This window comes from Varanus komodoensis, unplaced genomic scaffold (assembly GCF_004798865.1).
Source record: "Varanus komodoensis strain SLA01 unplaced genomic scaffold, ASM479886v1 scaffold9, whole genome shotgun sequence".
NCBI lineage: Eukaryota > Metazoa > Chordata > Lepidosauria > Squamata > Varanidae > Varanus > Varanus komodoensis.
In genome coordinates this window covers 28,061,204-28,089,156 of record NW_025336598.1, presented here as the reverse complement: position 1 = coordinate 28,089,156, position 27,953 = coordinate 28,061,204, and the positions used below count along the sequence as shown (strand labels likewise).

The 27,953-nt window shown below is 44.0% G+C and overlaps 1 protein-coding gene across 1 annotated transcript; it reads left to right on the top strand.

The window, feature by feature from the left end:
* Positions 1–995: 995 nt before the first annotated feature.
* Positions 996–27,261, top strand: GORASP2 (golgi reassembly stacking protein 2). Its single transcript, XM_044418064.1, has 10 exons — positions 996–1,332; positions 14,275–14,355; positions 15,900–16,103; positions 17,410–17,496; positions 17,898–18,028; positions 18,979–19,111; positions 19,659–19,779; positions 20,964–21,041; positions 23,489–23,599; positions 26,118–27,261. Exons 1-10 carry the CDS (start codon positions 1,270–1,272, stop codon positions 26,477–26,479), a joined length of 1,371 nt encoding a protein of 456 aa, XP_044273999.1. The 5' UTR covers positions 996–1,269; the 3' UTR covers positions 26,480–27,261.
* Positions 27,262–27,953: the final 692 nt, after the last annotated feature.

The following is a 27,953-nucleotide window of genomic DNA, read 5'->3' as shown; positions in this document are numbered from 1 at the left end:
GTACAGTTTCATAGATCGTATAGATATCCCAAACTTTTAAGTCCCTGTCTTCTTTTCCAGCCACTCATAGAACAAATTCCAAGTCTCATAGTACATTGACTCTTCTTTATTTTTCATTATTGATGGCAATCTGCCCATCTCTGCACAGTCCAATATCTTCAGTATTATTGATTTCTCTGTAGGTTCTTCTTTTTTTTCTTCCAATATTGGGCAAAAACAATTCTAGCTGCTGTAATAATATGCAATGCTAAATATAAGCTCTGATTGTCAAAATCATCAGGTATCAGGCTTAACAGGAAAATTTCAGGTTTATACATTTCTCTTTCAAATGCTTCTTGGCTGCCTTTCAAGAAAGAAGGCTGCTTCTCAAGGTGACATAAAGTAGTGAAACAAATATAATTAAAAATTATGCAGTAATAAAGCCAGCTCTTTCTGAGTAGGCATGGGCACGTTTGTGCTGTCAGGATTGGAATTCTAGCGGTTCATCCACTTTTGATCAATCAAGTTTTACAATCTGAATCCAGCCAGGTGTTTTGAACAACACCAAGCATGCCTGGCAAAAGCTGATGGGAGTTGATGCTCAAAATTTCTGGGGGGCAGAGTAAGGCAGAGAGATATGCAGTGTATTATTCTGTGCTTGACACTGGGCTCTTTTACTGTTTGCTTTCTTATCTAAGATGATTTTGCTCAAATCTTTTCAAGAATACAATTCCCTGCTGCGGAAGCAGTAATTACGGCAGCCGCCGCTACTCAGTCATTACGGTAGAACGTCCCTTCACGAGGCAAACCTTCCTTTCTTCTGTTCTACCGCCAGGTAGCAGCACACCACTCCAAAAGCGGAATTAGATGGCGCGACGCTCTAATAAAAAAGTCCCATACAGGCCACCATAGAAACGACCGCACGTTTCCCTCTGTGTACGTGTTTTTTTTTAAAGTGGATTTCCTTCCGCTTCATTCAACCGTCCCACAAGCCAGTGCGCGGGAGCATCTTTCTTCCTTCCCCCTTTCTCCCCGTACGGTTTGCGCGGGTGCTTCGCTTACCGTCGCGGCCTCACCCAGCAGGTGGCGCTGTGGGGCGAGCGGGCCGCCGCGGAGGCCCTTCTGTTTCCTTCTTCCTGCGCACCGGGCGCCCGGACCCGACGGAGTGCCACGTCCTTAGTGCAGCGGCGGCGAGGAGGGCGGGGCGCGCGCGCGTGCGTGAGAAGCCGCCGCCGCTGCTGCTGCTGCTGCTGCTCCCGCCGCCGCCGCCGCCTCTGCTGGGCCTGAGCCATGGGGTCGTCGCAGAGCGTGGAGATCCCCGGCGGAGGCACCGAGGGTTATCACGTCCTGCGAGTAAGAGGCCGGGCCGGAGCCGCGGGGGGTGTCCGCGGGGGGATGCGTGTGGGGTCCGGGGAGGGTTTGCGCCGGGCGAGCGGGCAAGAAGTGCGAGTGCGCACGGACAAATCGGCAGCATCGGGTTTTTGTGCCCTGAGGAGGAGAAAAGCAGGGCGTCCCTTCTCCCGCCCTTGCTTTCCGACCTCGGGAAATCTGGGACGAGCCTCGGGAAGAGATAGACACGTGTCCTTCGCGGCTTGCTGGTTGAAGAGGAAGCCAAGTGTGGAGTTCGTGCTGACCTTCCAGGCACTTGGGGCTTGGGAGAGAAGCTGGGAGGTCGGTCTCCTGTCAGGGGCACACAGCTCTCTGGAGAGCTGTGGGACAGAGGTAGTTTAAGCAGCTTGCTGCTGTTTTGTTTACTTGGGAGCCAGCCCTACTTAGTTTAGTGAGCTCTCTCTCAGGCGTTTTTTATAGAGATGGAGGGAATGGTTGGTGTGTTTTTTCAAGAACTATTGATATAATGAGCTATATGGACTATTTCTTTTATTAAATCTTTGGGTAGTGTCAAGGACTCTATCTGCAACTGGCTTAAAATTTCCTTTGTTTAACAGCGAGAGGCAACAAACTACCAGGAAGATTTTAAAAAAGCAAAAGTTCTATATTGAAGTGTGCACCCAACAGTACAGCGTAGCCTGCTCCTTTTTCATAAGAGACAGTATCAGCCATGAACAATCCACATGTTTCTTATACTTTTAAGAGTAAACTCAGTCATTGGTCAGTTTGACTTATGCCCATCCATACATTGATACTGCCTTCTGCACATTGTTAGCTGGAGAAATCAGGCCACATTCCGCACTTAACAGTGGACAGTTAAGCAGAAAGTTAAATGCCAACAATTATCTTAGTGCATATAAAATTTCTTGTGCTAGCAGAGCATGATCACAACTAAGAATGCTGTTTCAGCTGAACAACTTCCATTACAGTAGTGTTACATTCATACACACAAAACTTTTGAATTTCTGTATGATTTGAGTTGATGCCTCAGCAAGTTCAGGCACAGGAAATCAGAAATTGTATATCAATAGATTGCCTAGTACAAAGCTAGACCCCTAGGTGCTATCGCTTGTGGTTGGTCTTAGTCCCTGTTGAGTGTACTAATAAAACTTTCATTAGGAGGATTACCTCACAAGGTATGTTAATTTATTTCTGTCACTCAGGCTCCCACTGCAGCATGGATAATAGAGTGGGGCCAGTGCAGACTAATGTGCCACTGGATACTTCCTTGGCACTTGCCAGAGTGCCCTCCTTCTCCAGAACCTGTGATTGCCATCCAGTAGGGTTCTCTTGGTTGCAAAGACTGTGAGCTCAGAGGAGTTTTTAGTGACACCAAAAAGGACTGAGGAATTCCAAATGGATCTGTCCAGGCTGGGAGAATTGGCATCAAAATGGCAAATGCAGTTCAAAACAAGCAAGTGTAGAGAAATGCATTTTGGAGCCAAAAAAAATATCCCGGCTTCAAGTGTGTATTGGTGAGATCTGAACCAGGAGTGACTGAGCAAGAAAGGGATCTTGGGGGTAGCAGTGGACAACTCAGTGAAAATGTTGGCCCAGTGCCCAGCTGCTGTCAAGAAGTTGGACTCCATGATTAACACAAGTAGGAATAGAATAGAAAATACAGTGGTACCTCAGCTCACAAATGCCTTGGTTCATGACCAAATTAAGTCGTGAACAAAAATTTCATGAAAATTTTGATGTGGGTCGCGAACTCCGCATTGGGTGGCGACCGAGATGGCCACGATCGCAGTTGTGTCTTGTGCGTGATCATGGGCGTGCTCCTGCAGGAAAGACGGGCATGATCTCTGTAGGGGCGCGCCCATGATCTTGGCCATCTCCGCCCCCTTCTAGCACGATCGTGCCTGTCTCTCTCTCCCCCAGTGCGCCTGTGATCGCGCCTGTCTCTCCCCTCCTCCCTCAGTGCACCGGGATGACGGGCATGTGCAAGGATGACAGGCGCGATCTCGGTCATGCTGTGGGGGCAGGGAGATGGCTGTGCTTGTTCTCGGGGTGGGGAGGGGGAGATGGCTGCAATCTTTGTTGTTCTTTGTCACTTTGCTTCACATTTTCCTGATTAAAAAATGGTTACAGAACAGATTAACCTTATTTACATTGAACCTTATGTGGAAATTTAACTTGACTCATGACCAGTTTGGGTCATGACCAGAGTCCTGGAACGGATTAAGTTTGTGAGCCAAGGTACCTCTGTAGAACTGCCAAAATATTGTTTCCCTTATACCAGTGATGGCGAACCTTTTAGAGACTGAGTTCCCAAACTGCAACCCAAAACCCACCTATTTATCGCAAAGTGCCAACATTGCAATTAAACCTGAATGTGATGCTGCAGATTCAAATATGCCAGGGGAACAGCAGAACATTAATTAGAACATCTCTTTGCTAAATCTTAGATAATAAATTACAATTTTTCATAAGAAAACTCAAAGCTAAAATCTTGTGTTAATAAAAATGAATGTATTAAAACTCACAGCCAGTCCAAGGAAATGGATGGATGGATGGATGGATGGATAGATAGATATTGTTGGCTTCCACATTGACCAGCCATGCAGAAGCTCGGATGAGTCACGGCTCATGAAGTCATCACCCGGCGCCGCTACTCCTTTCCGAGCATGCGCCTGGTCCCTGTGTGCGCTGTTATCCGATGCTCGGTTCCTGGGGTGATGATGGGACGACTTGGCTTGCGTCCCAACAGAGAGGGCTCTGCATGCCCACTGTGGCACGCATGCCATCGGTTTGCCACCACGGCCTATACTATTCCTTGGTGCAATATTGTGTTCGGTTCTGGTCACCTTAACTGAAAAAGGGCATTACTGAGTTGGAAAAAGTTCAGAGAAGGGCAACAAAAATGATCAAGGTGCTAGAGCAGCTCCCCCATGAGAGGCAGCTATGACAACTGAGACTCTTCAGCATAGAAAAATGGTGAGGAAAGGGAGACATGTTAGAAGTGTTTAAAATAATGCATAGTGTGGATAATGTGGGGAGGGAGAGATTTTTCTTCCTTTTCCCATAACACTCAGACCTGGGGTCATCCCATGAAGCTGATGGAGGGGGAGGTTTAGGACCCGTAAAAGGAAGTACTTCTTCACAGAGCATATACTTAAAGTATGGAATCTGCTGCCACAGAAATGGGAGATGACCACCAAATAGATTCATGAGGGAGGAGACTGTCAGTGGCTACTAGCCTTGCTAGGTGTGCGTCCCCTTTTACCAGAGGTGGCCTGCCTGCAGACGCCAGTTGCTGAGGAGCTTGGGCAGGCAGAAGTCTTGTCCCCATCCTGCTTGGGCAGCTGGCTTGCCACCGTGTGCACGGAGTGCTGGGCTAGATGGACCTTTGGTCTGATCCAGCAGGGCTGTTCTTACATTATTATCACTCCCAGCCAGCTTAGTCAATGATCTTGCTGTCTCTGTAGCATCCAGTGCAGTGTGCTTTCCTCATTTTAAGGAAGCGCTTAGCTCAAATAATTTTATATCGTATTTAAATGTATGTATTTACTTACTTTTTGTATACCGTTGAACACCCATACATGGCTCCCAGAATGACAAAATACTTAGAGTATTTAGCAACCATTAAGAACATACCATGGCCATGTAAACTAAAATTGTCAACGTATTTGTATTATTGGAGGGTGCTTCTTAGTTCATAGGAAATCCAGCTGTGGAAAACCTACAGATTACTAAGTTAATTGTTCCCAAGACTTGAATTTCCATTAACTTGGATATGATTGTCAAAAGACTATTCATCTACTTTTTGTGTTTCCAACATAAAAACTCATTCTCAATCAACAATGGCACCTTGAAAGACAAATGTCTCATCTAGTTGAGTTATCTGAATAGTTTATAATATACTTTCTTCAAAGCTGCTCCACAAAAGTAGAAAATTGAGCTTGATTTAAACTCAATTTTCAAAGTTTAATTAAGTTTGTTTATAGATCACATTTTTCGTACTTTGATCTCAGGGTTATAACTTCTTCACTTGATTTTAATCATTCCTGTGTTGGGTGACTAAGTTGAAGAGAGAATAATCTCCTGTAATTTGCTATTTCAAGAGCTTGGGGGGAAGAAATCTTAAATACATTACTCAAGCTTTAATAAATACCAAGTAAACTAATTCACACTGTCACTTAGTGCAACTTCCATCAACTTTGGAGTAGTTGCCCCAGAGAAAACTTCTACTCTGTGGATAGAGTTATATAGTGGATTGTACAGATACTACCCTTTCAGCTCCAGAACTTACCTATAGATGCCATAAGCTCAAGAGATCTTCATCTAGCAGTATCTTGAAGTTCTGAAATAAAATGTGATTTTAAAAAACTATAACAGATTCAAAGGGACATCTCAATAGTATAGAACAATACTGCATTTACTTTAGTGAGCTTATATCTCAACTTCCTTCTGGAGACAGCCAAGGCAGCTAACAGTGTAAAATCCAATAATAATAAATATTAAAAAGAAGGCTAAACAACATAGAAGACACTTTAATAATGCACAACATGTATTTTCTTCACATATTATAAAATATCATAAGGGAAGGAATGAAATTTCAACCAAATCAGGTGTAAGCTGCACTCTTCATCTTTAGTTTTCTTCTTTTTTTAAGTTTAAGTAGCTCAAAGTCTGTAATTTGTTAAAAGAAACTGTGATTCAGTATTGAGTCACAATTTTGAAAGCCGCTTTTTTAGTGTTGATTTTCTGAATGCAGAAAATCTGAAAAAGGTCAATTTTTTTCTCTAGACACTTTTTAATCTAATTTGTACATAGTGTCTGAAATAGTTGGCCAGGTAGTAAAGGTCTGTTTTAAAAGACTGTGAGCCAGCGACTGGTTTATTCAACACCAAAATTTGGGAGTGAGAAAGATGGCTACTTCGGGCCCTCATTCCCAAGGACTTTTAGGCTGAGCTTCAGAAGAATCAGAATGTGAACTGAGGGGAACCTGGGAATGTGGGCCAACTCCCCAGGTGGGCAGGCAGTCCCTGGAATAACCAAGATACACAGCTGATGGGAGGAGACCTCGGGCAGGGGAGCTTCTCAGACAGTCCCAGGTCGTGACCCCATAACAATGGTGTCAGCAGAGGAGAGCCGCTCAGTTAAAGAATCGGTGCATGGAGAGGAGGCATCACTTCCAAAGTGATGGGGCCCAGGCATGCTCATAAGGAGAATTCCTGGAGGCGGTTACTAGATTGGGTTCAACAAACCACTCTGTGCATGCTCAGATGTTTTATGCTTTTTTGGACTATAAAGAAGGGTTTGCAAGGAAAACAGTGTGAGGCTATTGAAAGTGCAAAAGAGGAACCCCAGCCTTTGTGGGTTAATTTACCTGCAGAACAGTATGATATGCAGCAGCTGCTGTTTTGCATATGCAAAGCCGTATTGTGTCAGGTGAATCTGGCAAGGTTGGGCTGCTGCTGTAGTTAACCTTGCCAGCAACTGGGGATGTGTGAGGAATCTGTTTGTGGCAGCAAGTCTGTTGGATTCCCTATTTTTGGCTTCCTGGACCCCAGTCTGGATGGTCCAGGCCATGAGTCTGGCCATGATTCCGGGTTCCTGGCAAGGGCACAGCAGCATACGCAGAGCACTCTCCAGGAATTAAGCCCCATTGCATTCAATGGCTTCCCACACGCCTGCTGCAGAGTCCGTCCACACACATGGCTTTGCCTGTGTGCTGCTTGTGGTGCAGAGGTCTGCCAGGTTTGTGCAAAATATGTCTTGCTGTGCCGAAGGGAGGAGGGTTCTGTAAAAGGAGACAAGTGAGGGGTGGGCATGGCAAGTGGATGCGCAAACACACAGCCGGCCAGCTCCAGTCACAGTCCATCCAGACTCTGTTGGCGGGGCTGTCGTGGGGGTGGGTTGTGTGCCTGTGCCTGTGCTTGCCACCCCGTTTGTCTGCTTTTGGAAAATCCTCCTCCCTTCAGTGCAGCAAGACAAATTTTGCACAAACCTAGTGAGCTTCCAACCATTATGGCCCATCCACACGCTGAATTGGAGGAGCTACGCATGCACATCCAGCTGTGCCCACATCCACCTGAGCACGTCTCATTTGCCTATTGATCATTTCAGTTCAGACTGAACTGTGTTCTGGTGGCATCTGCTGATAATGCTCACACACTTCTTCTGTGCTTGGTTTGCTTCCTCAGTGAGGGACGAGCACTAGAAGAGGTCCAGTGGGCAGGCGCAGACCAGATTCCAAGGAGGCGTGACCGATCCCTACCAACAACATGGCCTCAGGCTATGGCAAACTGCATGAGTCTCCCTCCATGCCTTGCAAATGCAGAAGGGTGGCTGGCATATGTCACAGAGACATGCAACATGCACTGTGGCTTGTTGTGACATGCAAACAGGTCCAGTGTGATAAAGTTGGTAGGGGACCATGACTTCATATACTTGAAAATTACAGTTTTTCTCTTGATCATCTGGTATATTTTTAAGGCTTGTCTGTCTTTCTGTTTATATGTTCCATTTTGTTTAGGCTGATAATGTCCTTAGCCACTTTCTTTGCTGTTAAACAGGAAAGCCTGCCACATTTCAGCATTTGCTGTTCAGTTCAGAAACGAAAGCAAATGGCATAAGAGCAAATTGATTTTATTCCTCCTCGTATACTCTTAATATGTGGGCAGCAAGTTTTGAGCTGATGCTATGTAACAACTTTTTGATTTGGTTGTCAGTACCTCCTCCCAAATAAGATGCTTGATGTTCTCAAACTGGCCTGCTTTTGCTCTTGATATGGATTCCTTAGCCCACTGTCACCTTGTTCTTTTGCAGGGTGGAGTAAGGAGTATTTGAACATGCATTGGAGCTTCTCTCATATCCACCCAATGCCTAACTTGGTGCTGAGATTTTTCCTAGTCAATGAGATCTGCCTGGAAATTGACAGTAACTGAACAGGCCTTTCCTCAGTTTTACTAACTGAAATGCTGACAGCTCTGTAGAATTTTGGAGCCATTGGCGCATCTCTGCATAACTGGTGGCTCTAGGTGGCAGTCAGAAACAAAAAAGTGAAAAATTGCTGCTTGTAACCCATACAGGACTTTACCAGAGCAGGAGCTTTCAGCATCCCTTGCATGACGTTGGCCAGGGTAATGAGTGAAATGGTAGGTTAATATGAAATGAATGCCATCATCACTTCACTCTGCCTTTCCTTCTCAGGTTAACTTGGTCCTCTGGTTTAAGCCTGTGCACTGGCACTTTTGGGGATAACATAACAAGCTGCTACTATGAATTAATGGATGGTGTTCAGCAGATTTTAATGCATCAGTCCTTTCCATACACACAGCTCAGTTAAACGACTTGGGAGCACATTCCATCCATGCTACCATTTGTATACCAGCTGGCTTTTGAGTAAGAACAGTTTTTCTTTACAGCTATATATCATGCAGAGTGTACCTATCTGAGAAATTTCCCTGGAGGTCTTCCAAAACCTGAACATGATCACTGCAAGACATTGTTATTGGGCAGCATAAAAGAACTGTGCTGACCTTAATAGGGACTGGTCTGGAGTGGGAGACTGCTGACTGTTTAGCTGTACAGAATGTATCATTTTATGCAATTACAAAGCATTTCTGTATTCCACAAATGGAATGTAAAGCAGTTGGAGGTCCTCAGAATGCATTTTTCTTTGTTTATATTAAAAGATAATCTGCGTATTCTGATCTTACTGCGTGACTTACAGTAGAGAAAATGTATTTGGCATTAATAATTACAATAATGCATTCATTTTCCTCTTGTGTGGAACATATGGCAGCTTCCATAGTTCCATTTTATCCTTGCAACGACAACCCTGTTAGGTAGGATAGAAAAAGTTAGCTACTTCCCAAAGTCACCCAGTGAACTTCATGGCCAAGTGGGGACTAGAACTCAGATCTCTAGTCCAACATTCTAACCACCATACTTGCATGTTGAAAGATTTTCCTTGTGGAAATAGGAATAAGTACATCAAGATAAGAGTTTTTTGTCTTTCTTGTCACACATTCATGTTATAGCTAGTCTAGAATGAATGATTATAGAATAACCAAAAATAATAGACTATCTGTACTTGGAGGGGGGATTGCTCCTATGTGTAGATGATTTATTTTCTTGCATCCATTGGATCAATTTACTTAAAAAGCTCTTTCTCCTGAAAAATAGGTGTATCTGAAGGAATTCAATGGAAACCTGTAGTATTTAGTATTTTTTTAAAAAAATGGACAGGTGCACACTCAACTTTAATAGAGTTAACTGATGCTAGCTATAATGCAGATACTGTGCCAAAATATTTTACTGCACTAGGACTCACCAAAAAAAAGTTTCAGCATTGAACTGATTGCCACTTTTTGTAGTCCTCCCTTTTAAACTTTGCTGTTTCAAGGTAGTGCTTTAGAACATTCTGACTACTCATACCTAGAATGGCTGTCAGCATAATATCGGGAGTATCTAGTTTTCAAAATGTACCACTGTTGATGCTGATTTGTTTCAGATGTAACCGTGTTGATCTAACAAACCATAGCTTATTGGACAAAAGGACAAACATTTCCATGCAGTTCCTTAGAAAGGGACTTTTAATCATTCATTTCCTAGAATTTCTTAAATTGCAATTTTCTGCTCCACCCAAACTCTATCTCTGAAGAAACTTAGCTTGCAAATCATACTAAACCACATTCACATGTACTTTCCTAGTGTGGTCATAACAAGGAACACTTGCTTGGTAAAAAGCAAACATCTTCCGCTGGCAAAGTGCCTCATGGTATCCTGCTGAACAAACTAGCTAAAAGTGGGCTACATGGCACAGCTATCAGGTGGATCCACAGTTGATTACATAATTAGATTCAAAGAGGGCTTAGCATCAACACTTACCAGACTGGGGGTAGGTGACAGGTGGGTTACTGCAGGGTTCAGTCCTGAGCCCAGTGCTCTTCAGCGATTTTCTTAATGATTTGAATGCAGAGGTGAGGAATATGCTTACTGTGTCCACAGGTGATACAACATTGGGTAGAAGACAGAAATATAATTCAAAATAATCCTGATAGTTGGAATACAGGGCTAAAAACAAGAGAACAAAATGTAATAGGGGCAACTGCCTAGTTCTGCACCTAGAAAAAGAAAGCAAATGCATTGTTACTTGATGAGAGATACCTGGCTCAACAATAGTACAAGAAAGAAGGATCTTGGAATTATAAATTGCAAGCTGAATAGGAGCCAACAGTGTGATGTGGCTGCGAAACTGGCAGATGCTATTTTGGGCTACATTAAAAGAAGTGTCACTTCCAGATCACACAAAGAACTTGTTCCCCTCCCATCAGCATTGGATAGGTCTAATCTGAGGTACCACATTCAGTTCTGTGTATCACAGTTTAAGAAAGATGCATGCAACTGGAAAAGGTACAGAGGAAGGCAACAAGGATAACCAGGGGTCTGGAAACAGTCTTCTGAGTCATTCCAGGATGCAAGACATGGAATAATGGGCTTCAGTAACTGGATTTCAGCCAAACATTCAGAAAAGTTTCCTGGATGTAAAAGCAATGCAGCAATGGAGACAATTACCTAGCGATGTCATGGACTCTCCCACACTGAAGGCATTCAGGATGGAGCTGGATAACCATCAGTTAGAGAAGCTTTAACATGGAGTCTTGCACTGAGCAGGTGGTTGACCCCTTCCAACTCTGCTATTCTATGACTCTATGAAGATGCAATTGGGTCGTAAGAACGATGCCATCCTTTCCTCTATTACTGAACTTGGTTGAGTGCTTAACATGTTTGAAAGCTAAATGAGACAAAAGTGGGGGGGAGTGGTTCCTTCTTACTAGAGGCTGGTGGCTTATGTTCACGGAAGTATGAATTTGTGAATGTAAAATAAAAAATATTGAAAAGCCCCCACATGGCTTGAATTTTTGCGATGTGTATAATTTAGGAGATAGAAGAACTGAAGAAAAAACTGGAGCTGATGATGGAATTAGCCTGTGCAACACCTTTGCCATGTTGATTGTGCAAATGTGTCCAGTAATTCTTCTGGAGGAGAGAGAAAGGGTTGCATGACAGGAAGTTGAAATATTCCTTGCTGCAGTATACAGAAATATTTCAAAAAGGAGGAAAGGGGAAGGGAAACATGTTTGCTTTACCACTCTCCAGTCACCTTCTTTCTCTGCTGTATAGCAGTAAGTCCTGTACAGGACAACAGAGGGGAAAGTGCCCCCTTTTTCTTGCCTTCCTCCTGGAACTCCCTTGTCTTTCCTAGGCTTGCACGGCAGTGTAAGGACCCTGTTCCACGTTGGTGGCTGGTTTTATATGTTCCTTTTTATTTGTTAAAAGGGTTTCTATCCTGCCTTTCTAAGTAAATGCTCATGGTTCCTAATATAAATAAAGGACGGAGAATATATGGAATCATCTCATTGCAGTTACATTTGTTGACTTCTGAGTGGTGGATGTGCAAATTTTGCAATATGGTAAAGGTTGCAGTGGTTGTATATGCTGTTGCAGGCCTTTGACCTCCACAGATACACAAATTTGAGCTTTGCTTGCATGCTTCTGCTTAGAATAGTCTACTTGGTATTTTATGAACTGAGGATTTAAGTGTGTTTACAGGGCATGTAACTAGGCTAAAGATGTCTGCGATGTAATGCATGTTAACTTGGCATGCTCTTCTGGCTATCAGCTGAAAAGAATTTGCTGTTTGCTATGTTTAGGGTACAAGTAATAGTTTCCTGAGACACACACAAATGAAGCACTTTTTAATAATGAGAGGAATATATGTAGTAACTTACTGGTGCATATTTTTTAGGGAGGAATGAATCTGTAGAGCAGTAATCATAAAAATGTAGGATTGTATGTATGTTCTTTAGGGCTTTGGGCCTTTAGGGCTATGGTCATAGAATAGAAGCTGTTTGTGAAAATTTCCGATGCCAAAAATTATACTAGAGAGAATTTTCAATGGTTGGGACTTCAGTGCCCCATATAGAAACAGAATAAATTATGAATTGAGGAAATTCTGCTAACAGAACAGCATTTTTCCTCATGCAGAATTGGGATGTTTCTCAGCAAGGCACAGTAGTTGCATATGGCTTGTTTAACCTGCCTTCTCCAAGCAACATGCTTTTTAAAAAAAAAAAGTATGTGTGGTAAATGCTCAGCAGAAATAGATGTCTGTGTAATATAACGATATAGTGACTGAAGTCTAAGGGGAGGCTATTGTGAGCAAGCACCTGTCACTTTGGCAAAGCATGAGCTGTGAACTGACGTCAGCACTTTGGCTGAAATGCAGCTCTGCGTGAACGAGGAAGGAGGCTCTCTTCAACAAAAGTGTGTGTGAATCAACTCTTTACCCAGTGCACTTAATCCCCAGAAACTCTGGGGGATGGTTTTGCACAAGAAGGTAATCTTGCAGAAAGAAGTTGCATACTTAACAGTTGTCTAATGGGAACTGCTTGCCCATTACGTACACCTGTTGTTCATGTCACAGTAGTGTTTCATTGTGAATCTTAAGCATCTCAAACTGGCTTTGATTCAACCGCATTTTGAATCAAAATAACCATTTTCCCTATGGTCTGGCTTCCTACTAACAGTGTTGTTATAATGCTGCCACTCAAGTTTGATTGCATGACAGCTTCAGTGAAGCTAGTTCTGAGAGACATGCAAATCAGAACAGAAAAGTTAAGGCTGTTCATTTTTCAGGAAATGTACACTGGACATATGGCCCAGTCCTCATTAACTTCAGTGTTTTGCCAACCTGTTTGCAGTCTTGTCTCTTGAACTGTTGCTACCGCAATAACTTACTATAAAGTCTATAGTACTATAAAATCTGTCTTGACTAACACAAATCAACTTTGTCCTCTCATTCCCTCATTAGCTAGAAGCCAGCAGTAGAAATTATTTAGGTCCATCTTTGCTCTTCTCTATGTCCTGGACCCAGAACCCTGCCCTGCCCCCCCCCCCCATCAGTTCACTTCTCATTCATGTGCTATTAACAGCTATTTATTCCAAGTACATTTCTTACTTATTTTCTTTACTTCTCTCTTAAATGTTGAGATTGTATGGGGTGAAATGACTTCCACAGTTTGTAGTGTGATTGTAAGCATAGAAAATGCCTTTCTTTTTATATTTTATGCTTGCATTACTTGAATTTACCATAGTTGAAATCTTTAACAAGGCCTGGTGTTATACAGGATGAGGGAAGAACTGCCATTAAGCTGGAGTTGTTCAAAGCTAAAGACCTGGTTTGCACATAATGGTAAACATGTGTTGTTAAATTTTGGCTTGTTATGATGTACAAACTGAGCCACACTAACAAATCATGGTTTGTACAGGCAGGCATATAGCTCCACAAAGGCATTTTGGAATTGATGGAGTAAGCAAAGGAAGAGGAAACAAACAAGTCAGAAAATGAGTGAGGGAAAGTCACAGTTTATTCAATACTCTGCCAAATAGATCTTGGATAAGGCAAGAGTACATAGGTGGGATGAATTGGCTTTGTGTCCAAGCCTGGTCATGAATACTGGATTTTAAAAGTTCATGATCTGTTATCTTCACTGAGATTACCATGAAGCCATTGGTTGCCCTACAGATTTTTTGAGTTGGTAGCCAGCCATCATTTTCTAGGAGGCAATAAAGTTAAGATTTCTTTCTTCTTCCTCCCTTGAGAAAGTGTATATATATTTTCCTATATATCTATCAAGATGGTTTTAAAAGGAGTGGGACAAACAATGGTATTTGTAGCAGTCTTTCTTTGACCTGCCTTCAATAACTCCTAGTATAAAATCAACCTGTTGCCATTTTGAAATAGACATTCCTGTTTTTCCCCATGTTATACTGGTGGTTTTGACTGCATTTATGGACCTCTGCATGAGAGCTAAGCATTACTTTTTGCTTTTGAATATCATATCCATTACATTGTCTCTCTAATTTTTCGTGCAATATTTGCTTTTGTAGGTGCAGGACAATTCACCAGGACATAGAGCTGGATTGGAGCCATTCTTTGACTTTATTGTTTCTATTAACAGTTCAAGACTGGTAAGATAATTTCTGAAAAACTTTGCAGGTGTTAAGTCTTTTGAAATGGGTTTCTGAGAATCAAAAGTCAAGTCTCTTAATGTTACAGCCTGGTTTTCATGTATGAATAGTGATGTATTTTAACCTAGAATTCTATGATTATGTCATGCTGGATTTAGGCTTGGGGGCTGTGGGGAGAGGTGCTCTTTCACAATTAAAAAGACGTTATGATCTGCCAAAATGTATTTTGAGGGAAGTGTAAATTACTGTAGCTATTCTAGTCTCTCCAATAGCTAGAGGAAAAGTAACTCCCAAAATGATTCCGCAAGCGTAGGATTTCTGCTGATGGATTATTGCTGAAAGAAGAAAGGATTGATCACTTTCTTCTACTGTGTTCCTGCTCTGGCATCCGTCACATGGTTATTTTAGGCCAAAATGGGAGGGGATGATTTCAAGATGGTGGTCTGTCTGGATTTTTCCAAGCTTTCTGCAGCAGGAAGTGCAAAACAGAAGCAGTCCGGCCTCATTTCTTCATGTAACTGTAGAATATGCAGGAAGAAGCAAGGGGGTTGCAGTGAATAATTTTGAGCATAGTTAGCAGGGAATGAAATCTGTGCCAGCAGAACAGAGATGGTTGGCAGTCTTCCGGCATATTATTTGCTTAGTTGCCTAGGATGCCATCCTTTTCTCAGCAATGTTAAATCAGGAATGCCTTCAATGGTATAAGACATACAATCAGGCCTCTTTCTCCTTTGAATATATGGTATTACATCATTATTAATGCAGTACATAAATTATACATATACACTAATAGTCACCTTCAGAACTGAAAAAATGGGTTGGATACACACTAAGTTAGTTGCACTTTGTTCCCAGTGAAATCATCACTTTGTCCTACTGAAATCAGTAGGACTGAAGTTCAGCTTACTTAGGGTGTAGTTAAATGGGCTGTGCTCTCAATGCTTGTGAGCCTCCAAAGAAGGCCAGAGGGCAGCCAGGGCCTCATATCTTGATGGCCTCAGTCATCTTCCCTCTCTGACCACTTTAACCCCTCTATAAATTCAGTTTTTCTGACATTGGAGAGGCAGTTGAAATGGTTCTTTCCCTGCTGGATTTGTGGGGGAAAGGGATTGGCATGTGCATCCCCAGCTCCAGGTCAGAGCTCTGTTTCCGACCTCAGATCTGAGAATCTGAAGTATTCTGTGGCCCTCCAGATGCTGTCTAGGGTCCTAGGATTACTTTTCCCATCCACCTCCAACCCAATAGCTGTGTAATTTTTAAGCACAACTTTTCTGGAATTTAAGCTGAGGTACTACAGTATGTTCCAGTTGCACAAGCACCCTATTTGGCAGTGTGCTACTATATTAATTGGCACAGTGCTTTAATAAGTAGGGATTCTTCAGCCTGAATGGGTTGGCTTTGATCTTTAGTTGTGTGTGGAACAACCTAGTTCAGGTTTCTACTTTCATTTGTCTGTAAGTGTCTTCGAAATGTATATATGCTAATTTATAGGTGAGCCTAATTGCAAATCACCTCTGAAAGCAATGCTTCTACACCTTTCCTAGAATAAAGACAATGACACACTCAAGGACCTGTTGAAAGCAAACGTGGAAAAGCCTGTCAAGATGCTGGTGTACAGCAGCAAAACGCTGGAGCTCCGAGAGACCTCAGTAACTCCCAGCAACATGTGGGGAGGGCAGGGGCTGTTGGGAGTGAGCATTCGCTTTTGCAGTTTTGATGGGGCCAATGAGAATGTCTGGCATGTGCTGGTAAGTGGACACTTCCAAAGGTTTTCATAGTGAAGAACATCCTTTACAGATCTGGGTGTGCAGATTCTTCTGCCTTAATTTACTTACACACCTAATTATAAGCAGGCTTGTGATTGGAGCATTTCTGCGGCAGCTTATCTTGTGCGAGCATGATAAACCATCTTACCTTGCTGTTCCATTTTTCCCCTTTTCTTTTTTTTCCTTATGTTACCAATCCCTCATGAGCAATCAGGGTTGGGGAGCCTTTTTCTAACCAAGGATCAGTTTGCCCCTCAGGAAACATCCTGAGGGCCGCATACCAGCAGCGAGCATGGCCATAGCCAAAGTGGGTTTGGCTGCATCATTCCCACACGGTTTGCATGTGCATAGCATTCCCCCACACACATACCGACACATCAGCTGATCCAGGCAGATCAGCCAAGCAAGGGGCTATTTCTCAGTGCTGAGCACAAAATAGGCCCTGATCTCTGATGAGCTGATGATCCAAGTTAGGCCTGGGGGAAAAGTTGGTGGGCTAGAGTGTCCCCATGCCTAAACTTACATGGAATTGGAGCTTCAGGCTGCTTTCACCTGCTTTAGTAGTTGATATAGGAATAATTCTCTGCCCATTTCTGTTTTCCCACTTTCCCTCTTGTGTGACAGTCTGTGCCGGTAAAAACTAGCATTTTTATCTTCCCAGTCCAGCACATGTCCGGATCTAGCAGACACTGGCAGTGCTGCAGTGGGGTTTCCAGTGTTATACTGGTGTGTAAAGGCATCAGTGCAGGAGCTGCATGCAGCACTCAGCGATACAGGACTGCATTATGTGGAGTTCATTCATACCTCAGATAGGATCCCCTGTGCAGCAGTATCTGCACAGAGATTCAGCTTTGCCTGTCTGTGTGTGCACAGACTTCAGGGCCTCTCTCTTTGGAGGCAGCTTTTTATTCCTTGGCTAGGAAGACAGCATGACTCAACGTGCTTTCTAAAAGTTAACGGGGTGAGAAATGGGGACAAGTCTGTGTCTTGTGTGGTTCTTGAATGTTTCATAAAATGTTTCATAAAACAGTCATTCCTCAGTGCAGAATGGCATGATACAGATGCTGATTTTGTTGTCCCCTTCCATGCCTGACGGGGGCTCTACCTTATGAGGCGGAGACTCTGTGCAAAGTTACACGAGGAGCACGGCTGGGGAGAGGGGGCAATGGGCCACAAGCCATGCCAGTCGTTTTGGTCATGGGCTTATTGAGGCAAGCAATAGGTGCTATCACCTTTAATTTTTCTGTGTTAAAACTTCCATTTCTCAATTTTTATGTCTCAAAACTAGGAAGTTGAACCAAATTCTCCTGCGGCACTCGCGGGTCTTAGACCCCATAGTGACTACATAATTGGTGCAGATACTGTCATGAATGAGGTAAATACTAGCTTCATTTCTTAAGGGACGAGGACCGTGCTAACCCAAGGTCATGTCAGTCAGAGTGGTTTGAGAATTGCTTTGTGGTGGGTATCCTAGAGCTTTGGTCTTCAGTAGATATGAATAATTTGAATTAAAAATGGGCTGTTTTAGTGTAATTGAATCTCCTTTAAAGTTTGTATTAGTTCTGTCTATTTTGTACTTAACATTCCAAGTCTTTAATTTTATATTTAGACTAAAATAAAACGAGTTAATATCTGCTGCAATAACTGGTTCAGTTACGAACTTCAGAAGACAATATAACACTTTCTGTCTTAAAATGGCTGTAGAGAGCTCAGGTTAATTTAGGTGACAGCTTATGTATACTGCAAATGAATTAAAGATACTTTTGTTTCCTTCAGTCTGAGGATTTATTCTCCCTTATTGAAACGCATGAAGGCAAACCATTAAAACTTTACGTATACAACACAGACACTGATAATTGCCGGGAAGTGGTTATCACCCCAAACTCAGCATGGGGAGGAGAAGGAAGGTAAGGTTTTTTTTATTTAAGTCTCATGTAGGGCCATGCCACTGTGAGTTGTTTCAGGATGTGTTCCACACAAATAGATCGATACTACAGAGTGCTGAGGATCCCAACATATTTGCCCATGCAGATGAGACTTGCTATTGAAGATGTGCAATGAGAAATGTTGAATTAAGTTTTTCTCTCAAAAAATAACAGTTCATGGAATTAACAGTGTTACATAGCTTAACTCTCCAACTCTTGCTAGTTATAATGTATAAAATGCTGTGCATTGTGGAGAATAGAGTTATAAATAATTACACATTCTTTCACATTTGGCTTTTTAAAAATTGCAAAAATGAGGAATGGGAGCAAAATTTGGAATTGTTTTCCTGAAGTCAGCTGGAGAGATTTATACAAGTATAATTTTGCAACAACAATTAATATAAGGCAGTCATCAGATAGACACTGTCAAGCCCTGTAGTGCCTGAAGAACTGCTGCCTTCCACGTGAAGAACTGCTTGTGCGTGAAGAACTGGGCCAGAGCTGTGTTTGCAGACTCCCTTCTCTTCTGTGGGCCGGGGGGCGGGGGGCAGCTTTAACTATGGAAAGTTCTTTCCCCAGGGCTGTTTTCCTGGTAAACTTTTGGCCAAGAGTTTTTATATACCCAGTTGACATTAGCTGCTTTTTTCTGTCATGTTTTAAGTTGCCATTTTGTAAAAAGTTGCTTTATTGTCTTGTTTTAACGCTTTGGTAAGCTTCTGTGGAAACTCTTTCGAAACTGAGATGTTTAATTCATGATGTCCAAGTGGCACACGCATGCTGTATTCTGGCCTCATAGATGAAGTGCTGGTGATTGTTTCCTGGCAATGCAACATACAAGACTACAAGAAAGGTGCCTCTTCGGCAAAAGAGCTACAAGAAGTTGCTTGTTTAAACTGGGTAATCTAATCTCTTTTATATTTATATTTTAAAAGCCTAGGCTGTGGCATTGGCTATGGATACCTGCATCGAATACCTACACGCCCTTTTGAAGAGGGAAAGAAAATTCCTCTTCCGGGACAGTTGCCCAGTACACCTCTTACTCCACTCAAAGATGGATTTACAGAAGTAAGTTATAATGCTTTGGAGATGGGGTGACTTATACCCTGATCCTGCCCACTGGCATCTGAGCATCCCTGCACTAACTGCATAATTTCCCACCAAAGGGATGGGGGAAGGTTGATTAGGATCTGCTAGTGGATTTCTGAATGATTTCCAGCATATCAGCAAAGATTTGACTCCTGGATATTTAACAAAAGCAGCAATAAAGTGACCTTTCCTCACTGAAATGGGGAAATGAAGGAAATGTAGGGTAACTGACAATAGATTCAGTTGTGGAAGGACTGTGAGCTTGGCTGCGGCCTCAGAGCTGCTCAGATGTGCCATGTTCTTTAATTGTGTGCGCATGTTGGTGGATCTTGGGATTCTTCGGAAGAACACGAATTAGATCCTCTAAGCCTAACATCTGCCCTCGGATCTTCCTTACACTGACGCTATTCCACATCACTTTCTAATAGTGCTGCCGTAAGGATGGACCATTACTGAAAGCTGTTTTGTTCATGGTTACAAATTCCACAGAAGCAGGAGGCCTCTAATGTAGCCTTTTTTTAATCAGGTTCAGCTGTCTTCGGTTAACCCCCCAGCTTCATTACCTCCTGGAACTACAGGCACCGAGCAGGGCCTGGCCGGGCTTTCCATCAGCTCCACGCCTGCTGTCACGAATGTGCTCAATACAGGTTTGCCTTCTTACACAGTCATGTTCACAAATGCTGATGTGCCTCACTCCCATGTTTCACACCTCACTGCCTCCGTGGGCAAAGGGCAGGGCCTCATTGACCTTTGTGCCACCAGACTGTCAGGTGTAGTATTACTGGAGGCAAGGGTGCCTCTGGTCCATTTGGTCCATTTCTCGCAGAATGGGCCTGCAGTCAACAGTGGTTGGATCCTTGCTTCCGCGGAGAAACAAGACTCCAGCTTCCTTTCCTGCAGCAACCCCTTAAACTTCCATTGATCTGCTCCTGTGGCCTGGGGGACCCACTGAAACAAGTCACACCCCCTTGCACAAGAACAAACTTTCCATCTGTGCAATCCAAGCCAGTATAAAACAAATACTGCTTACCACCAAAACAACGTGTTCCGAAATAGGTATGAGTGGCTGGATGCCCATTCTGCATGTGTGCCTCAGGCAAAGAGGCAAAATGGCTTGAGTCGAACCATCTCGTTTTGTGAGTCATTGAAAAAAGAATGCAGGAATTCCTGTGTTTCCTCCTTATCCTATGGGTACAGTATGACCACCAGTATATCCTTAGAACTGGGAGCTGCAACCAAACAGTGCCATGCAGAGTGCTTAGGTTCCACTGAGTTATCTGTGCTCTCCGCTAGAATTCTCCATTCATTCTGTCCCCTCTTGGCCACAGAAGGATTGGCATTTGCCTCTGCACTTCAGAAATAATTTGTTTATCCTCACAATAATCCTGCAAAGTAGGTTACTGTGGCTGCGCAGGGCTACCTCAGTCTTCTTCATAGGACTGTGATTATTTTTCATTAAGTCTGATATAATGTTTATGCTAACTGTATAAAAGTCCTGGACATTAAGATGGATTTAGATTATTAGAAAGAACTAGAAGAATCATGAGGTCACTTTCAGCCGCACACACGCATATTGACAGTATGTGTTTAATAGGTTTGTTTGTTTTGTTTTTTGGCAACTGAACATTTAGAAAAAGTGTAGAGTCTGGAAATCCTGTGCTGGTTAATATTCAACATTGTTTCTCTGAATAAAATATTGTGATGGGAGATGTGTTTTTCTTAACTCTCTGATGATCTGCTGCCAGGTAAAACTGGGCTGGATGAGCATGTTATTTTGCCTGTTACTTTCAAAGCAAAATATACAATGAAAGTTGGCATTGTTTTTGATTAGGTGTTCCCACAGTACCATTGTTGCCACCCCAAGCAAACCAGGCTCTTCCTCCAGTTAACCCAGCAGCTACAGCACCAGGTAGGTAGTAACCACATGAATGAAAACCTTAAATGGGCCACAAAAAGAATATTTTTCAAGGAGCAAGAGACTATGAAATGTCTTTCCTTGATTAACACATCAAAGTTAAGTGTGTGTATTACACAGTTGCTCATTTTGCCAGTGCTCCAATTCTGTGGCAAAGGGATTATTTTGCAGATTTTATATCCTTTTATTAATGTATTTTAATTGTAGTGCATCTTCACATGCTTAACCTGAAAATAAATGTACTCTAATTAGTGTTGGTAATACACACATTGCACATTCCCTTAAACACAATCCCATCAATTTAATATTGGCACTCACCAACTGATCAGTAAAAGCTTCAGTTACTCTCTGAATTATAAGTCCTCATGGGAAATCTAAGGTTTGTAATAATACTTTGATTTTTACTTTTATCTTCTCAGCTAAAGTTCCTAGTTATGCTAATATGTATTTAAAACTGCTTTCATAAAAGATAAAATCCAGTTAAAGCTTAAAAATAAAGCAGTGTAAATGGTAGACACCCCAGAAGGAAATAGCCATCAAAGCAGACTATATTTCAGTAATATGTAATCCTAAAATATTGACAAGCAACGCTAAAATGGTTTAGTTAGGTTTTAATGCAACCATTTCTGTGTTGGATATGCTATTTCCAAATTGTTTTACTGGTGTGATTAGGAAATGGTTCTATATTGCTTTATATTTTAATACAGTATATTGTGTTCTTTATATTCCTTAAGTGTAAAATTTGAAAGTGTTGTATTACATTGCATTTTTTTTACATTGATGTTTGCTGTCTTGGATGGACATAGTCCAGAAAGGAAGCTTAGAACACATGCCAAGTAGCAATCATAATAAGCTTCCTAGTTTTCTGGAGTAAGGAAAACCCCCTCATCTTTTCGAGGAGCACAGGTGCAGCCCAATCGGTCATCCTGGGGTCCCATTCTGCCCCTACTGAGGTCTCCAGATGACCATACTCTTTTTCCCCCAACCACTGATCATTTGGTAGTTTCCCAGGTTTTGTGCCGTTTCCCCCATTCTGTAAGTTTGAAATATCTGTCCTGAGGATTAGCTACTGGCAGTAAGAGCTTTCAGATGAAATATGCTGGCGCTTCCCTTTCTGGTTCAGCCCAACTCACTCTTGGAGTAAAGAGGAGACCCAAAAAGCAGGGTGGCATTAACGACTTCCCTTTATGGAGTAACTGGAGACTCAGGAAGTGTTTGAAAAGATGGAGGACACTGAGAAGGGGCAGTTCAACTCTTAACTTCGAGAGGACTGCATCACTAAGCAGGAGACATTGTCCATGTGCCCTTTCATGATGCATTCTCCTTTGCCTCTGGGCCCTGGCAGTCGTGCACAGGTTAGTCCACATGCAGGCTCCTTTTGGCAACAAGCACCTACAGGGCAATCGACCCAACAAGACTGCATGTAAGAGCCCACTTGCCAAAACCCAAGAAAGAAATGACAAGAACGCAGCTGCTCGGTGTTCAGGGGCCAATAAAATAAACCTTAGCTCAACCGGAGACTTTTAAGACTCCAAAGGAAAAAAAAGGTAAATAAAGAGACATACAATCAGAGCAGGAGGCTGGGGGAGACAAAGACAGTTCTGCTGTGAAGGTCACTGGGATACTGGCTGGAGGACTGGGGGAGTAAAACAAGTCATGATGAGGCCAGTTACAGGCCAGGGACACCGTGGGTGTTGCACAAGCAAGCCACACAGCACAGACTCTTTTCAGGGTGGTCAAGTGTGTCATGGGAATGCAGTGGTTGTGCTGAAGTTGCTGTATGGAGTGCATGCTATCATGCAGCCAGCAGGGAAAGAACAGCAGCACTAGCAGCAAGTAGCCTTACATTCCGATGGCAGAATTGTCCAGTTCTCAGGGAACGCTTTAGAAAACCTTTATTTCTGTGACCTGGCTCAATACCAGTGCGCACATAATTTTCTGAAAGTCACAGAGGAAATTGGTTCCCTGATACCACAGCTAAGAGCGTGACATTCACAAGGATGTGTCTCGCAAACATCCCCAACTGATAACTGTTCCCTTGTGCAACAGCCTGCTTCTGGCAAATACTGTGAGGGCTCTCCGAGTGCCATTTGCAGTTCTTGTGTGTCTGCAACATACAGAATTATGGGAAGGCTGGCACTGTCAACTCAGCACCAGTCAGCTGAGGAAAAGCATGGGGCACCCAGTCCAGCCTCCTGCGCAAATGTATGTCCCTGGAAAAGATTGGTATGGTCAGAGTAAGAGCACCTCTGGTAATTCCTGATCCAGCCATGAATACATGTGCTAAACATTCTTCCTTGGCCACCGTGTGATGATTGGCTGAGAACAAAAAGTTCTCTTGTCAAGTACACAGTTCTTTGTTGAGCTTTTCCAAGTATAATGCCACACTGTATTTGGTTTTTAATTTCTAATCCCCTTTCTCAAATACAATTTTCTTTTAGGTTTGATGCCTTTACCTGCTGGACTTCCCAATCTTGCTAATATCCCAAACCTGAATTTACCTGCCCCACACCTAATTCCTGGTCCTGGAGTAGCAGACATTGGACATTCTGGTACGTTTCTTCAAAATTCTGGAGTGGCTTTTGATACACCAAGTATAATGGATAGTGTCCACATGGATTTTGTGTAATCTGCACACTATCACAGTGCGTGGGGCGTTCCGTTGTTTGCTCAGAGTATCAGGGACTTTGTGTCATGGCACAGTTTGAAGTATGCACACAGCTGCGAGCAAGTGCTGTAGTTCTGCATGAGGCGAGGAAAGCAGAAAGCGGCCTGGGGCCCAGAATTCTCTTTCCTGAGAATTTCAGCTTTCATTTTGAAAACTGAGCAAGTGCCTAGAGATCATGTTTGAAATTGCACAGACCCAGGGCTGAGCCCAACTACATGAGCCTTCCAGTCATTTTCTTGAAACTTCCTGGGAAGATATTGGCTGAGATCCAGCAAGCTGCAGATCAGGAACAACAAACTCTTGCATTTCCTGGCTGAGTCATTCGTACCATACGAGTCTCAGGAAGGAATGCAGTGGCCTTCTGAATGAGAAGATGGCCAGAGATTCTCCATTGACGTGTCGGCAAGGAGGACATAGTTGCTCAGTTTCTCTATGTGGAGCTGACTCTGGATTTTAACTTGCAATCTTTGTAGCACTTGATGAACACTGCTTCATACGAGATGTGGCCCTCTCTGTGACGCAGTGCCGATACCTAGCCTAATATGGTTGCCAGGAAAGCAGCCTATGAACCAGAAAGACCTAGTTGAGATTTCCTACTACCGGGGGTGGGGGGGGGATGTTCTTTGGCTTTTTTTGGGGGGGGGGGTTGGATCTTGGCAGAGCAGTGGAGGCTGGGAGAGTGTGCAGAGAGTGGCTAGGCAACTGGCAAAGGCAAGGTAGGAGCTGGGCAGAGGATGGGTGAGGGGAAAGCAGTAGAGAGAAGGGAGGCAGGACCAGAGCGGCCCAGGGGGAAGCAGAGGGGCAGGACCAGCAGCCTCTGAAGCTTATAAAGCCACACTCGGCACCGCATCTGTTGGCACTGCCAGTGGCTAACGGTGACGTGACAAGGGTGTCACCCCTTAGCTGTGGTCCTGGCTGCCTGGGGACTCTCTTCACCTAGGTCATTGTTTTGGGTTGGGTTGAGTTGGTTTAATAATTGTTTGTAATTATTACTCTGTCTGGGAGAACTAGGCAGGTAAAGTCAGAGAAGGGTAGTGTAGGACGGACAAGGCGGGGGACCAAGGTGGGGTCTCTGAGGGGTGCCCTATGTCAGGCCAGGCGATGGCCATGGCGGGAATTGTGGGTATTGCTGTCGGCTGCAACACCTGTGACATGTTTGCCCTTCTCCCTCAAGAGAGGCAGGGATACACTTGCCCCAGGTGCAAGCTAATGTCCCTCCTAGAGCAGGAGGTGAGGAGTCTGAGGGCCAGGAGAGCTCTCCAGGCCCCCTGGGAGCAGTCCCCTTCCAAACAGAAGGTTGAGGGAGGGGCCAACAGCTGTGGGAACATGGAAGCATGTCACCCACAGGAGGAGGAGGCTGGCACAGCCTCCTCTGTCACCTGGAACTGACCTGGAGCTGGGAAACAGTTTTCTCCACTTGGGGAGGCTGGGGCCGATGAGGACGTGGGAGACTGACCTGTCTGGGATTCCTGACCTGGGGCCAGTTGCAGCCAGGGGCTGCTGCAGGAGAGGCAAGGACCAAGGCACAGCCATCTACCGCCACCGGGAAGAGGCGGCGGCGGGTGATTGTCATTGGGAACTTTCTGCTAAGGGGCACTGAGGCAGCAGTGTGCTGCCCTGACCGTGAGGCAAGACCGTGAGCTCTGTTGCCTGCCGGGCACCACATGCCACACCACCGGGCATGTGACAGACAGAATAGCACGTCTTCTTCCCACCAGGAGTCATCAGCCACTTCTGGTGATCCATGTGAGGTGACCACACGGCCAGGCAGAGGGTGGTTGGGATTCCTAGGGACTTTGAAGGTCTGGGCAAGAAACGCAGGGACCTGAAGGCCCAAATGGCCCAAAACCTGGTCCTCTGTCTTGCCAGTCTGGGGATTTGGGCCAGCCAGGGAAAGGAGGGTTGCCGAGGTAAACACCTGGCTCACAGTGTGGTTTCAGAAGGAGCACGTCAGGTTCCTCGGCCACGGCACCCGGTGTCTTGCCAGTGGACTCCTGGGAGGCACAGAGAGCACCTCACCAGGATGGGGAAAAGGTCCTTCAGAAATGCTGTACAACCTTCGTCCAGAAGACTTTAAACTGAGCGGTGGGGAGGGTTAGCCCCCCCAGCAACTTGTGAGGGGAGAGGACCAGGTTTTTGGGACCAGGGTGTTAGAGGTATTGCAGGAGCTGGCAGAACTCCTACAAAGAGGAGCCCAGTATCAGGGAAGATGGGAGGAAGGAGGAGGCCAGAGGACCCAAAGAAAGGGATCTGTGGGCCCGTGCACACACTGCCTCTGCCATCCCGTCTGCAGTGGGGCCTGTGCGGACCCGCCTTGTAGCACTCTTGTACACGGGGAAGTCTAGGCACCTGCTGTACATGTGATATTTTCTTGTGTGTGTCTTGTCTCCTAATGCTTTTAGGATTGCCACCACTCTTTTCCATGCCTCCAATAAACCTCGCTGGAATCACACCTCTGTCGCCGGAATTTCTTACACAGTTTCCACTGGTTACTGAGGGGTCCACACGGGCTACGGATCTGCTCACCTCTGCTCCTCAGGGCGGGAGCATGCCTGCCAACCCTGGCATCACTGTGGGTGTGGAGCAGACCCCCGCATTTCACCTGGATGCCACCGCTGCCGCTCCTCCTCCCATCACCACAACTGTTTCCAGCGATCCTGCTGCCAGGGCTTCTGCTCCCGAAGACCGGGGAGACGGGGCAGCCTCGTCCACTGAGAAGCCAGCCTCCTCGGCCACAGAGACAGCAGCTTCTGAATCATCGTAACTTCAGCTGAATGGTTGGATTGGGCTTGGTGTATTTATTCAGCTATGGGATAAATATTAAAAAATGCAAACTACCATTAATTCCATGCTAGTTTGTATTTTGCTGTTAGGATTCCTGTAAATATACTGAGGGTGACTGAAGGGTCTGGGATTTTTATGACAGGCTTGGTGTAAAGCAGGGTAAGGGAGAAGGAGTGCGTATATTTAAAAGAAAGAAAGAAAATATCAAAAGTAGAATACGCAGACTTCAGCTGCCAAAATTTAAGGTATTTTTTTAAAGCCTGATTCAATCTGACTTTATAGTAGGCCTCCTTGCTTACTTTTTCCCTCATGTTTTGCTTCTGTTAGAAATGAAGCAGTTCATGCTTGTGGCATTTGAGACCCATATTTCTTGTACTTTGCAAGAATTAGAATCTTGGTGATACATTGTGAAGGGGTAAAAGTGTTTACTTTTGTCCAAGTTGTACATTTTAGCACTATAAAGACCTTCAAACTAAAACGGTTTTATTAAAAAAAAATCAGAGTGTGACTTGTCAATTCAGCATCATTTTAAAATCTGCTTGTATGCAGATATTTCTCTTGAGCTTCTGCCTGCCCTTACTGGAATTTAAGCACTGCTGCTTTGCTTTAAAGCCCACTGCTGGAAAGCATTTTGATGAAAACAAGGAAAAAACTGGTAACACTGAGGGAGCTCAAAAGCAGAAGAATGAAACTCTTGACTTTTTTGTAAAGCAAGTTATATGGAGAGACCTTACATAATGGCAATAAATTCTGAGAATTTTACCTTGTGACATAAAATGAGCACTTTGTTACATCAGGGCTTAGGAAATTGCATAAATATAACGAACTTCATTTGGTGGGTGAGGACTTAAATTTAGCGAGGCCTCACTGAGTCCAAGGCCATATAACATGCAGCATGCTTCAAGAAACCTTGATGGTCAGTCGACTCGAGGATCCACAAATTATGGCTGAACTTAGGAGCTAGCTGCAAAGTCCAGTCCACCACGATTTTAGAAAGGACAAAATTCTAGGATTGCACTTGTACACAGATTGCAAAGCAGTGCCTCGTTATTACTATGTTTTTAAGTAACCTAGTAAGTGGCTTCCCTTTCCCTTTTATATGCAGAATAAACCGGTCTTGTAGCTAAGGATGCTTTTTATGTGAAACGTAAATAGGCTTCCTTGGTTCCACCCCTACAGAAGGTGACATAAAGGGGTGTGTTAAGAAGTTCCCACAAGCATTTCAGAGACTCGAATTTTGTCCCTGGCTTTGAAGAGAGCAGCTGATTGCCCAGGAGCGGCATGCTGAATGGCTGGGCCTCTCCTCCAGGAGAGTTCCTTTTTGTAGACTACTTGGCTGTTTCAGCTCTTTGAGGGTACTCCTTGAAGGGAGGGAGCATCGTGCCTGATGCCTGCCCACCTGCCCAGTCACACCTCTCCACTTCATGAGAATCCAACACCCAGGATGAGTAATG

Coding starts and splice junctions, on each gene's coding strand:
- GORASP2 (XM_044418064.1), top strand. CDS start 1,270: ATGGGGTCGTCGCAGAGCGTGGAGATCCCCGGCGGAGGCACCGAGGGT. Junction 14,356..15,899: donor CTATTAACAGTTCAAGACTG/GTAAGATAATTT, acceptor CACCTTTCCTAG/AATAAAGACAATGACACACT. Junction 21,042..23,488: donor CCCAGCAGCTACAGCACCAG/GTAGGTAGTAAC, acceptor ATTTTCTTTTAG/GTTTGATGCCTTTACCTGCT.